General features: G+C 40.7%; 1 protein-coding gene across 2 annotated transcripts in view; it reads right to left on the bottom strand.

Annotated features, from left to right (window-relative positions):
- LOC144773449 (disks large homolog 2) overlaps nucleotides 1-14,494 on the bottom strand; it is a 583,523-nt gene that overhangs the window by 59,079 nt on the left and 509,950 nt on the right. For both annotated transcript variants that reach the window (XM_078658480.1, XM_078658479.1), the window contains exon 8: nucleotides 3,074-3,183. In XM_078658480.1, coding sequence (XP_078514606.1) covers nucleotides 3,074-3,183 — 110 coding nt within the window. The remainder of the gene's footprint in view (nucleotides 1-3,073; nucleotides 3,184-14,494) is intronic.

Here is a 14,494-nt window from a genome sequence, read left to right as displayed (position 1 = left end):
TACCCCAAAAAAATTTGTCTTCAATCCCTAATTCTGCTGAATTCGTTTGTGTAGGGCATTAGAGCCCTGTGCACCTGAACCCTGATAACTAGGGCTATGGTGCTCTCGCCCTTACACATAGTACAATTAGCCTACACTTGATTGGCACATTTAATATACTTGTAAGTGCATAGTAAATTGTACTATTTGTACCCAGGGGTTGTAAATTAAATGCTAATAGTGGGCTTACAGCACTCATTGTGCCACCCTCTAAAGAAGCACTGCAAAACATCTCAGGCCTGCCACTGCAGCATGTGTCTGCAGTTTTAAACTGCTGTTTCGACTTGCCAAAAGAAACCTTTTGCAAGACTTAAACTTTCCTTTTTAATATTTATAATTCACCCTTAAGGTAGGCCCTAAAGGCTAATAGGACAGGGTGCATAGTATTAAAAAAAAGTAGGATGTGGGATCTTAAATTATGCATGCCCTGGCAGTGAAAAACTTCTAAAGTTGTCTTTCAGTCCACAGTCCTTGATAGGGTCCCAAGGTAACTCCTATGTGCACAGCCCAGCAAGCCAGCCAAACAGAGGACTGCCAGACAGACAGGAGGACAGGAGGACTGATTTCTGCCACAGTGGAGGGCACGCACACCTTAAGACTATTTTTGTGTATTGACATATTTTCACCTTTTACAGTAAAGTCACACAATGAGAAATTTGCTAAGCACATGTATGAATTTTTGAATTTTTATATTTTACCAATTTGTGGTTACTTTGTTGACCCTTTGGCGGAGTTGTGTTAATACAATTTTACTATTTTTTAGATTTCATAATCTTTTAATTTATCTTAAGTTCTCTCTTTACTGCATTGCTCATAGCCCATGTATTCATTCTCTTCCTCTCAATGCTGCATCACTTGTATGGTTAATCTGTAATTCTTTGGACAAAACTACAAAAAGAGACCAAGAATATTCTTGCAGAGCACTTTGCCACTTCTGTCTGTAAGTAGCTAGTTTTAAAATGCTTTTCAAGTTTGCCTCCCTAATTTCTCTTCCACCTGGTCCATCACAGTGACTTCCTTGCAACTGTGGAACCCTAGAAACCATTGCAAGAGGAGGCAACAGCAAAGAGCAAGGTAAAGCACTCAGTGCAACTTTCTGTGCAGACAGCCACTTTGGTGAGCTTTGGTGAGCAAACATTAATGGAGCTAAATCGGAAGATCTTAGAACATTGAGCCAGATGTACTAAAAACTTTGTCCCAAAAAGCTGTGGCAAATTGTGCAACACTTTTTGAGTTTTTTGCTGCCAATAACTTATTTTGCAAACCGAAATGTACTCTTTTGAGTTACTATACAACTTTTGCCTGTTAAGCATTTACAAGTGTAAAGTTACTAAAACTGTAAATTTACATGTCTTCACCCCCTTCGAGAGAGGGTAAAATTTATAAGCGTAAGTTATTACAGCCAAGAAGGACTAGTAGTAAATTTGGCACCACACAGGATTAACTTCTCATATTGCAACACCATCCTATAGATAATGATGAAGGCAGGGCTTACAATAAAAACCATAGGAGATAATGTTAAATCCCAAAAAATTATTACAACTTTTAAAAAATATATATACATTGAAGTGAATATTAAATATATATTTTAGAAAAAAATAAATATTCAATGATAAAATATTTTGATAACCTGTTTTTAATGTAAAAAGAAATGTAGCTTAATGTCAATTATTCTATGCATACCGTTTTGTCATTTTTAATATATGATAAGCAAATTAAAACATTATATTTAAGGTGGGATATATTTACAATTAATTAAATATTTAATTCAGAATTAAGATCATAGTGCTGTAGCATTATCTATAATAATCTACATTTAAAATAAATATATATCATTAATTTACATTAATATTTAACCTAAAAATATGTTTACACGTTTTTAAAGTTCAATAATCTTTTGAAATTTTCCCTATAGTTACCATAGGGAGTTCTCCACACATGTGTAAAAATATTTGGATGTTAAATATTAAAGTAATGAATAATATATATTTATTTTAAATGTAGACCAAAGTACACTTAATTCTTAACCCCGCCTTATGTAAAATAATCATATATTTTAATTCTATATTAATAGTTATGAAAAGTGAAGTATGTAAGTAAAAGTAATTTAATTTTATATTTCGGAAACGTAAGTTTACATACATTTTTAAATTAAAAAAGGATATTACAAAATTTTAAAATAGTTCACGTTTTGTTTTTAGATCATTTTTAACATTAAAAGTATTTTTATTTTTGAATATTTTAAATATAATTTATCTCAATGTAACATTATTTCATATGGGGTTTTATTTTAAACCCCTACCTCTACTATTTTATATGGGAGGGTGTTACATTATCGATAGATGGCCATGAGTGGCAATGGACATACTCGAGCTCTGAGTTGGAGTATATTTACTACTGTTTTGGGTGTTTGTGGCTGCAGTAATTTTAGAAATACAGTTTGTGAATCAGAACAGGCTTACTCTTTTTTTCAGTGGGTAAATGTCCCTCCATAAAACACTTTCTCTCCCTTAATCCCTCCTAAAACCCCACCTATATTTAGTAAGCAAGCCCCATTTTCCAACCCATTTCTCTAGGCCCTCCCACATTTACTACTAAGTAATAAAATTACATGTGAGCATCTCCCCGTGGAAAAGATATGAGAGGGGGAGTTACACTTGTAGGCTTGTGAAGAGTATTTAAAGTACTTTAGTAGTATTATTGTAGTTCTACTAAACAAACTACAGAATGCAGTTTGTGAATATGGTCCATCAAGGTGGAGCATTTATGCAACCTCATGCAGAGGTATATGGAGTCCATGCTGTCATAAAACATACCATTTTATTTGTGAACAACATTCTGGAAACTTTCAGTAGAACATTTTTATTGCATAGTTGATATATTCCCTCAAAAATACACAGCTTAGTATTACTGTTTGCTATGAATGCTTTTTGTTAAATGAGTTCGTTTTCATAAAGGTTTTTAAAAACAGCTGTTAAAATGTTAGCCAACATAGATAAATATGATTAATGCACCTATTCATGGCTATACTCACGTCAATGATTCCACAGACTTAGGCTTAATAAAGATAGCAATGGGATGAAGTTGTGCTACTTGTAGTCGCTTGATAGCATTTCCGGATACGTCAAGTATACAATGCTTGCCCTGTTGAAACAGTCAGTGACATGATTAGCTGATCAATGTTTTTAGAGGTTTTTATCTTTAGAAATTAATCATATTACTAAAATATATGGGCTAAATTGTCTCTACCATACAATATAAGGATACTGAAAGTCACTGAGCAGTTCCGTGACCATACAGAGGAACAAGTAACCCTATAAGGTCATGGAATTCCGAAATGACTTCCAATATCTTTTTAACATTCTCCAGAGGGGATTTTATTTCTTGTAATACATTGTCACGCCATCACTCTCCCCTAGAAAACAAGTACTTGTGTTATTGGCACAAAGATACTACAACTCCCCCCTCTCCAAGCTTACTTAATAGAAACTAAGAACAATGTCTTCAATGCCAACACGTTCATACAAAGAACAATATCAAAGTTTCTAATTCACTGATACAAACAACAGGCCTTGAGGGAATTTTGTTTAGGAGATGTTTCAATAACCATGTGACAACACATTTCTGGAATAAAGAACCTTGTGCTGGAAACCTTTTGATGGCCAAAGTAACAGACAGCATTCCGTCACTACAATATTTAAACTCTCTATGAAATGAAATAAATGAAAACACGTATAAAGTGCACTCATACTTAAAGGCGCCTTGGTGCTGATACACCAGAAGTTCGACACAATAGAGCACCTTTAATGAAAAGCAGGAAACAAAGTTAAATTGCAAAAAGCCATGTTTTTAAAGCTTTGCGAAAATGATTATAGCCAACTAAGGACTTATAATGAAAAAGCATAGAATTTCAAATGCAGGCCATGGCAAAAGATAAAGACCTTCAGCAGTGATGGCCACACAACTGTGGACTATGCAGGTGCTCGGATTCAGTTGTTACATACTCCAGGACCACTTAGCTGGAATTAATGTCTTCAGCAATTGCATCTTCTAGGATGATCAGGGTATTTTACTTTGGCAGTGGGCCACGGCAGCACTAGTCTTTGGGGCTCATGGCAGAAGGGTAATACAGTGGTACCTGATCTTTTTTTTTTTTTTTGTGTGTGTGAATCACATGCGTGAACTTTAGTAATAAGCTTTCTGTGGGTGCTCCTTATACCAGGAACATGCTGGGCTTCACCAGGGAGTCTCTCATCCTACAGTTCCAGGCACACTCTTTTCCTCATCTTCTATCTCTCAGTAGGCTAGGAGGCCTCTAGGCACTTTAGGCACCCCCTCAGCTCCTCCAGCAGGAAATGTAGACTTCAAGTAATGTCTTCTACCCTCTGGGCGACCGGCAGCTCTTCTAAGTACTCTGTGGAGTATACCTTTCCTTGTTCAAGAAGAACAGAAATAAAGTGTGGTGGTTTTTATCCCACTTTTATATACATTTTCCAAACAGGGAATGTGGATCCACTGTCTGAAGCTGCTGAACTGGTTTGTGTTGGTTCTCTTTCATATGTCATTTTCTGGCTGTTACACAGATGCAGCCTTTTTGCAAAGTGATGGCTCTCACAGCATGTCACAATGGGGCTGTCTATCCCAATGCTGGGCACAATGAAGAGTAAGACCTCTACACCTGGTTGTTATTTTTTTTCCTGAAGCAGCAATCATAGATAGACAAAATGGCAGGGCATTTTTAGAAAAATCCTCACTTTGAATAACGGAAATTGCACTTCCACCCTTCACCACTACCATCTACCAAATGGTGATGTATAGGAACAACTAATAAGTAGCTTTATTCTAAAATGCTCAAATTGAATTTATCAGCCAAACCCTGTCTCCATCCACCTTCACTTCAGTTTCTGGGTCGCTATTCCTCAGCTAGAGGAATGTTGAGTCTTTGTTGGCAAATTTTGGGTTTCTGATTTTATTGGGAAATTTTCGCCCAGCAGTAAAAAGGCAAGATGAAGAGCTCCTTGGAGCTGACTGACCATAACATTTCCATGAGAATGAATTAAATTGAAACTTACTGTGGGAATTAGGTGAAAGTGAGTATGTTGGTAACCTGGTAGAACTGTAAGCGGTAATGGTGAAATAGAGGTCTAGAGAGTGAGGAGTCATATGCTATCGGGTGCTGGTGATAGGGTCAGAACTGCCACTGTATGAGTAGGAGATGAGTAAGCATTGTCATCTAATAGTACAAGAAGATGAACGGTAAATAAGCAGCATTGATTTTTAAGAAGTGGTCTCCCAGCAGGAATGAGAGCATGCTGAAGAGGTCCTCAAAGTTGATGTATCACAAAATTTCCTTGGGAAAGAATGACATTGAAACTTCCTTTTACTCCATAAGCATGGGATAGCCTATCTTTGTGGGAGCAGTTAACAATCTAGTTTCTTACTCCTGTGGAGCACTGTTGAAGCTGAGTTTCTTGAAGAAGCAACTTTTATGCCCAGTTCACATAGTCTCTTGAATTCTCTGTCAGGCAGAATAAATAGAAAGGTAAGAGGTATCACCTTCACTAAAGATGCCTGTTCCACAAAGTTTTCTATGGGTTTGGTGAGCATTGAAAAAATGTGGGTGCCCAGAGGCCAAATTATCTTTTTTTTGTTGTTTTTAAGAAGTTTTATATAGCGCAACTGCACAGTCCTTCAATGATTTTGTCACAGACTTTTGGAAGACTTCCAACCAACTGTAGTTATGGAGAGGGAAAAGGTTACCTGAGGCTGAATGTCTTCTCAAATTGGAAGTGATTCATTTGACAAGGAGGAGACTGGCCTTAGCAGCATCACTTCTTGAACCAAAGACAGTAAGTCCCAGAATGTGGCATTTGTCAGGAGGAGATGAAAAACTTCAAACTTGATTATTGATGTGTTTGTCGTTTGCTTTTAAGCTCCTATTCATATTGTTCCTCAGTGGAGAACAAAGGCCAAAGAACAACAGTTTCATTTGGCTTTTCCTCTGGGAGCAGAAGCTGATTAGGGCAAAGCTTCAAATATTTTAACTTCCTTGTCAAAAATCCCGTTTTCGTACGTATAGCTACAGAACATGTACAGCCCCACAGTTGTGGTCATGCCACAAAAACCAATATGGGTGATCATATTGTCTATCACCAACATCTAACACTTGCACTGGTGATAGGGCTTTACAGATTGCTTACCATCAAGGATAATATAAATAAGGAAATAACACAGAACAACTACATATGTGGATATGGGTCCAAGTATGTCTGATATGGAGAGAAAAGGAACCAATGTGGTAGGCATGTATGGCACCATTATGTAAATGTTGCATACATTCTAGTGATGATGCCCATATATTCCTCCTATTGAATCATCTCTGTAATTAACTATTCTGTAATTGAGAGTATTAAGTCTTTCTTGATCTAGTCTGCTGATTGGAGATATTCTGAAGATGAGGAAACTATGGGAAGAAGTATCCATTAGAATATATTTACCCTTGATAAGCTACACACCACAGCCCACACTCCCCACTAACATGTCATTAAATAAATTCACCCTAAAGGAGTGGTTGTACACATTCTGAAAGAAAAACATTTTTATCTTTAAAGACTTAACACAGTGTTTGTTTATCCTTGGCACACAAATACATGCATGTAGTGATAATGCGACTGGATTGCATGAAATCATTAAACTCAAACTACATGAATGCACTGTACTTTCATGTGGCAAAACGTTAATGCATTTTTGAATTCAGTTGCACTCAAGTGGTATTTGAGACCCAGACGTACAAAAGGGTTTTGCAGTCAAAAAGCTTATGATTGATATAATTGAAGGCTTTGTGATGGAGACTTCAAAAATACAGAGTCACAATGTTCTTAAGATAAATTACAGGTAACAAATCTATTTGTAAACTGATTTACAGATTGTGATTTCTTGGAATTTGCAAGACACATTGAGTGTTAAAGGGATATACCCGCTTGTGAATCACAATGAATTGGAATGAATGATGCCATGACAAACCATTGATCGAATGCCAAAATCTCAAATGTTTATACTGCAAAGTTGAAAACTGTCCATGATCAACAGCTTCCACTATGTGAATGTAGGCTGCAAGCTTTGGAGGAGCAGATAGTGGTCCAGGGACCAAACCATGCTCCCCATAACGTCCGCGTACTTCACGTTGTTTTATTTTAAAGTTGCACCTTATGTCCCTACACCAGACAGGTGCTGCAGCATTTTTCATATATAAATGCAGGGGTGCAGGTCTCCTGTTCCTTGCAGGGTTCATCCCTGCATTTGCAGGGATTTGGAGGGATTCATTAAAGGAATCCCTAAATGATTAACATTAATAGAGCAGGGATTCTGCGAAGTATTCTTGGGTCAATTTGCAGACTGTGCAAAAATTGCATCTGCAATGCAACTCAAGAATAGGAATAAAGTTCTAAAGGCATATTTCATATCCTCCCTTTTGAGTTAGTTACTGAATGCCTTTACATATCAAGGCACTGACTGAGGAGTTTCTTAGTACCCGATGAAAGAAGACCAATTCATTAGCATTAAAACGAAGCAAAAAATAGATTAATTTGAATATTGTTATATTAATTATGGATGATTGCGTATTGATATCATTTGTTAATTAATATATTTTTTATTAATTTAGAGCAATTCTGAACTGGATCCCCCACCATGAGAAGTTTGTGCTCAGAACATCTAGCTGTAGGCCTGATCAATAGTGCAAAATACGATTAGTGAATGATGGAGGTGGCATTTCATTCATTTATTTTATATGGAGATGGTGTCTTCATCAGGAACTTGCACTGCATAGTAAAGAAAATGTTTCTTATTGCATGATCACTCCTATGGTTTTGGACTGATATTGCTGGGTTATTTTCTCTAAAGATGCACTGATTCCTGTTAAGCAGACCTCATTGCTGTTGCTTTTCCCCTTAAGAGGTACTTGTCTGATTGTTCACCCACAATTGGCATAAGGTAATTGATTTATAATCCCTAGTATATGGTACCAGGTGTATCCAAGGACTGTCAGTTAAAATGTCATTCACGGACTGCAGGGCTTATTGGGCCACCATGAGTGTACTAAAGTAAAGTATGATTCCAGCTCACACTTGCTGGCCGGCAGATCAGTTTTTGAATTTTTATTTAAACTACTGGTAAAGCCCAAACGTTCCTTTTTAATATTCATAAGTCACCCATAAGAAAGGCATACTGAGGAAGGGTGCATTATATTAAAAATGTAGGCATGTGTTTATTAACTTTACATGTCCTGGCAGTAATAACCCCGCATTGCCATTTTTACTGTAGAAAGGCTAGTAGTCTCAATGGCGAGTACAGAGTTACACGCTGGCAATTCAGCAGTGCTAACTTCTGGATGGAACTACTAAATATGATACTTCAAGGTATGAAAGGTATCAATAGAATCGTTGCATTAAACTCGACTTGATGCTCAAGTTTTTAACGTAACATTTGCACAAATTGCAACTCTAGTAAGCAGCCATTTTGTTGCCCAAAGTTTTCCCATGACCATTTATGGTTGCTGGCCATGAGACAGCCTTCTGTCCTCCTGGTGGTAGGTGTGAATGACTCTCTGGTAGGAACACAAAGGGCCTCCTCTGTGACGGCTCCCAGGCAGGGAGGTCAAACAGGATGTGAACCCAACAATAATAATAATAATAATAATAATCCACATTTGTAAAGCGCACAATCACCCGTAAGGGTCTCTAGGCGCTGGGGGCCCTCGGGAAGATTAAGCAAGCTATTGCCCAGAGTCACATGGTGCTGGGCTAACCTGCCGCCGGAGCCGGGGATCGAACCGTGATCCCCAGATTCCGGAGTCAGTCGCCCTGGCCGTGGCGCCACACCTCTTCCATCAACACATTCTGGGCTACAACATTTTTTTAAGCAAGCTTCAAAGGGTAAGCAACCTTTAAAGAACAAATAGTGGACACACAAGAAGGGGCTGCTCGTTTGTTCTTGCAGACAGGTTGGCATCAGGGACTGAGGGGGCAGTTGCTCCTAATCCAGGTTTCAGTAGGCATTTTACCCTGAGGTAGCCATACCTCTGGGGTGGGCTAGGGAGCTCCAAACACCAAGAGAAGGGTTCTACCATGTGAGCAGAATAGTGCATTCTGGGCTAGTTAGATGCCACTCTTCACAGGAAATCATCAGTAGGTGGGAGAGGTAATGGTAGCCAATTGGCTAGTAGTTGCCACATCCTGAGGACACAAACTAGGCATAAAAGTGGCACCATTGACACCTAGACCTGAGATCATGTTTGTAATGAAGAGTGGACCAAAGAATGACTGCCCTGCTGTTCCCTGAACTCAGCAAAGGGAGGCTGCACCATGACTGAACAGTGCCTGATGCTCCTTGGGTTAGCAAAGGCAGGACTGTGCAGTGGTAACTTGCTCGAGGTGAAGTAGTCACTGAGTGTCAGACAGAAGAAGTAATTCCAAGAGTCAGTTGGCTGACTTCCTGGTACAGCTAATGGACCACAAAAGCTGAGCAAGCCTGCCTTGGTGAGTTGGTAGCCAAGAACGTCTGACCGCCATTGACCACCAACGAGCAGCCTGGGAGACCAAGCCCGACCCTCAAAGTTACACCCAAGTCTGCTGGACCCAGGAGAGCTGTTGGTGAGCATTTTGGTTGTCCACCAAGGAAGTTATTGCCAGTTAACAGAAATCCACTGCTTTCACTGTAAACAGAGACCAGTAGACCAATTGCACCTAGTGTTTGGTTTGACTTCTGCAAGACTTTGAGGGACATTGCCCATGTGGTCAAGGTTACCCCAAAGTGCTGGTGGAGTAGCCCCAGGAAAACCTCTGTCACTGTTTCACCGTCCTACAGCATGTTCATCATCCTGTATCCCTTGCACCAGGACCACTCCATCGAAATCTATGGTGGTTCACTAATAGAGCCCGATACTAGACTGGAGACTTTTTTGATTGTGAGGTAACTGTTTAACTAAGCCTCTTTGGTCCCTGTGAATCACTCCCTGCCGGAGTTGTTTGCTCAAATAGGGTCATGTTAGTAGTTTACAACTTTATAAAAGTGTTCCAGAGTTTGCAAAGTTGACCGCAAGTGCTGTCTGTACAAGGATTTATTGTGCTCTGTGGAAAAACAGTTGTAGAGTCTTGTGAATTAGAGATGAAGGGACACCTTTGGTTCCTAATGGATTCCGTAGAACAGTGACGTAAGTGCGTGGGTGATGGCATGGATGATGTACAATGTTCAGTTAACGGTTACATGCTGAGCAATAAAGACGTGTAATACCAAGCTCTGTGCGTGGCGTGATAATTTGCATGTACCCGGACTGGGGCAGGAAGCTATACATGGCAATGAGATAGTGGGTGACATAAACCCCGTGACCTGAAGAACCAAGAGTGTTCTCCTAGAGAGTGTGCAGTGGTCCAGCAAATGGGAAACAACTGTTACAATGTATGCATTACAACTCATGCTCTTACCCTGCATGCCATTACAAGAAAAATGGCTTGCTGTACGGGGTATAAGGTGTTGGATTTAACTCCAATACCTTCCCTACTGTGGCACAGACTGGAGTTGGAATAGAAAATTATACTATTTGATTCTCCAGCGCACCCCGACAGCAAGTCAGGGTAAACAATTGCGTTGCAACGGCATGCGAGGTAAAAGCATGCGTTGTAACGTCATACAACCCCACAAAACTGCTTGTGCGTGGCTAGAATTTTGCTTGACAAAATCGAGACAAGAGATACTGCGCCACAACAAGACACAGAGCCATCATTCTTTCAGGACGACAACTCTAAAGTCAGTGATAACCAGGTGCAGAGAAGTCCCAAAGGGTGTAATCGCTAAATGCAGAAACATTTTTGACATCAAGAAAAGCTAAAGGCGGTGACAATCAGGTACAGAAAGTTCAACGAGCGGTGACAGCCAGGTGCAAGAGAACCCTAGGAGCAGAAGCAGGCAAATGTAAAGAAATGCTAAAGGCAGCAGAAAACCCAATACCATGCAAAGAAGTGAGAAGGGTGAAGAGCCCATAGAAGAAATAAAGACGCAACTCACTGTCAAAAAAGAAGACTACCCCTTACAACTGGAGAGTGGGTGCGACGACCCAAATGTTAGCTGGCAGCTAGTGCGTGAAGAAGGTGTAGCTAGAAGCAGGCAGCAGAAGCTGCAAGAACAAGCTCCGCTCTAGTTGCAGAAAGTTCCACAAGTTATGATGCTGCTACCTTCCTAAAGCTACTGCGTCTCTTTGACACTGACAAAAGGCAACAATTGGAAACTGATAATGATTTCATTGATGCACTCTAAGTGGCAAATGACAAAAAGATCATTAAATATCTAAAGTAATTGGCAGGTGATGGAGTAAATGAAATGATACAGCAAATACCACAAGCTGGTGCAGTGATGTACTGTCAGATCAAAGAGGTGCCAAACAAGTGGGGAGAGGATGTGGCCTAACAGCTAGGCTGGTCGATGTCAAATCTGGGGAACCCGGTTCGAGTTTCGGCAATGACGCTCAACATCTTGTGATTCTGGGCAAATTACTTTATCTCCCAGTTCCTAAAAAAATGAATGTGTCCATGTGTAACGCAACTGATGCTTATGTAAAGCACTCTAATACCCAATACCTTCGGGTAAAGTTCATGAGAAATAAAACTCGGGAAAAAAAAGTTCAATCCAATGCAGAATGTCGACTATGAAAGGTACATCTTCAGTCAGGAAAGGCAGAGAGCTGGTGAAACGGTGGATGAGTTTGTAGAAAGACTTGATTTGCTCATTAAGCATTGCAAATTCAATGAGTTCTACGATGAAGAAGTCATGTGTCTCAGACTAATAGATGGTTGCCGCTCCGATTCCTTTAAATGACGAATGCTGAAAGAGATAATCAGCTTGGAGCGAGTACACATGGCTGCCACAGCGGAGGAGAGAGCTGACAAACAGGCAGCTAACATGGAGTCTGAAAAGGCCGAAAATGAATCAGGGCTGAGAGTGAAGAGTAAGTCAAGGCAGAAGGACATACAGTAATGTCTCCCACACCCTAGAAAAAGAAGTTGTGTTTCCAATAGGGTAAATGTCCCATCATTGGACAGGTGTGCAAAGGCTGTGGGAAAAAGAACCACTCTGCAGAATGAGGAAAAGATCAAGTGCGTCACATCGAGAAAACAAAATGGAAGCAAGATGGAGAGCGTCACATTGAGAAAACAAAATGAATGCCTGTAAGTTCCAGACGCGGTGTTATACGCACGCCCACAAGGCCAAGCAGCACCAGTTAAAGCAAGTAGAAACTGAAAGATGTCAATTGTCATCAAACTATTAGTCTAAAAGATTGTCACCGTCTTTGTCGAGCAACAATGATGAAGATGGGTGTGCAATGTCAATGTTTTAAAAAAAAACTTTTTATTAATTTCAACAATAGAATCACATACATTTTCCATTTGGCATTCTGAATAATCGCTTAATACGTCATCACAGTGGCTAAGGAGAGAATAATTACAGTCACAATATTCCAATATCTTGCTCTCCATCATGCTGCATTGCCAGTTCCACCGATGGAGAATTACATAGATTACCCTGATATACATTCCACTTGCCCATTTCCTATCCCATTTCTTCAGACACCCTCGTGACTTGAAAACGTCCGTTTCCGCAATCATGCATCTGTCGAACTCTTTCATCCACACTCGAGGAGAAGGTGTGTCTTTCGTTCCCCAACCTCTAGTCATTTCCGGCTTAACAAGGGTATAGCCTAGTGTAGTTAGTTGTTGTTCCACCTCTGTCAGTCGGTGCCCAAATGTTAAGAAGACCTAGTCGCCGTGTAAATATTTTTTCTTTTCGAAGGGCATTCTGGATATGAGTTGTGGCTCCCTCCCATATTTGCCGCAGCTCGGGGCATTCCCAAATCATGTGAAAGAAGGAAGCAGTTTGTTGGCAGCCCCTAAGGCAGAATGCATCTGGTCTAGCGCCTATCTTCGCCAAGGTAGCCCCTGTCATGTACGATCTATGTAGGATTCTGAGTTGTATCAGTATGAAGCGGAGTGTGATAGCTGCTTCTCTGGGGGACATTAATGCCGTTTGGCAGTCCTCATCGTCAATGGGTCCCAAGTCCCTCTGCCACTGCTCTCTAAGTTTGTGGAATGTGTCAGGTAGGTTATTGCACAGTTTTTTATAGGTTAGTGATATAGCTTTTGAGTGTAGCGGCTCGTCGAGCAGTCAATCTTCTAACGGTTACGACTCCGGTATGTTCGTGAGATCGGGTAAAGCTGTGGTAAGGGCGTGTCTAACTTGCAGATATCTGAATATTTCCCCTTGGGCGATTTCGTATTTCTCCCTAAGCTCCTCGAATCTAAGGAGCAAACCTTTTTTAATTAAATCCCCAACAGTGGAAATCCCTATAGTATCCTACTTATCAAAGCCAGATTGGTGACACAGGTGTCCCAATCGCTGGGTATACCACAGGGGTGTGGCTTTTGTAATTGCATTTGACCATCCCAGATGGGAATTTGCCTGATGCCAGACGGTTATAGTGTGAGAGGTGGGCCCAATATATCGCTTTTTTTTACTTTTGAGTATAGTGCCCCCAAGTATCCCATACGTCCAGTTTGATACCTGTCCAGTAGATAAGCAGGGTCGATAGGGGAGCGATATATTCAGTGATTCACCACCACTAACTGTGACGGCCAGTAATAGAGCCTAAGGTCTGGGAGGGCAATGCCCCCGTCACACCACCCCATTGTCAACTTTTTCATCCCATCCCATAGCAACGTCCGGACATAAGTCTCTACTCCCGAGGAGTAGGCATCTGGGACCCGATGTGGACAATTTTGAAGGATGTAGAGAAAGTGTGGGAGGGCCAACATCCTAAAAAGGGCAGCTCGGCCCACCAAAGAAAGAGGTAGAGCTCTCCAATGTTTCATGTCCACTCGCAGTCGGGCTAGCGGTGGTGGTAGATTACGGTCATAAAAAAGGGTGGGATTTGAAGTTACATATATTCCCAGATAGCGGAAGCCATCTGTGGCCACCTCCACATTGCACCCCGCAGGGAGACGTGGGACCAGACCCCGGAGCATAAATAACACCGACTTGGTCCTGTTTATGGCGTAACCGGAGTATTTCCCAAAATTTGTGAAGCTATTGAACAACCCATGAATAGATCTATATGGGGAGGCAAGGTAAAGTAGGATGTAATCGGCATAGAGGGATATACGGTCGTCATGACCCTCTGCCCATTTCAAGCCCCTCACCATTACATCTCACCACACCCAAGCAGCCAATGGTTCCAACATAAGGGAAAAAAATCAGTGGGGACAGAGGACAACCCTGTTGAGTCCCCCTTCTTAATGTGAATGTTCGAGATGTGTAGTTGTTTACTCGCACTTGGCCCTGTATATCCGTATAGAGCAATTGCACCCATCCCCGAAACTTCGGGCCGAAGCCCATCTTCTTCAGGAATTCG

This window comes from Lissotriton helveticus, chromosome 8 (assembly GCF_964261635.1).
Source record: "Lissotriton helveticus chromosome 8, aLisHel1.1, whole genome shotgun sequence".
NCBI classification, from domain to species: Eukaryota; Metazoa; Chordata; class Amphibia; order Caudata; family Salamandridae; genus Lissotriton; species Lissotriton helveticus.
Note: the sequence above shows the minus strand (reverse complement) of the source record. Positions and strands in the feature narration are given on the sequence as shown.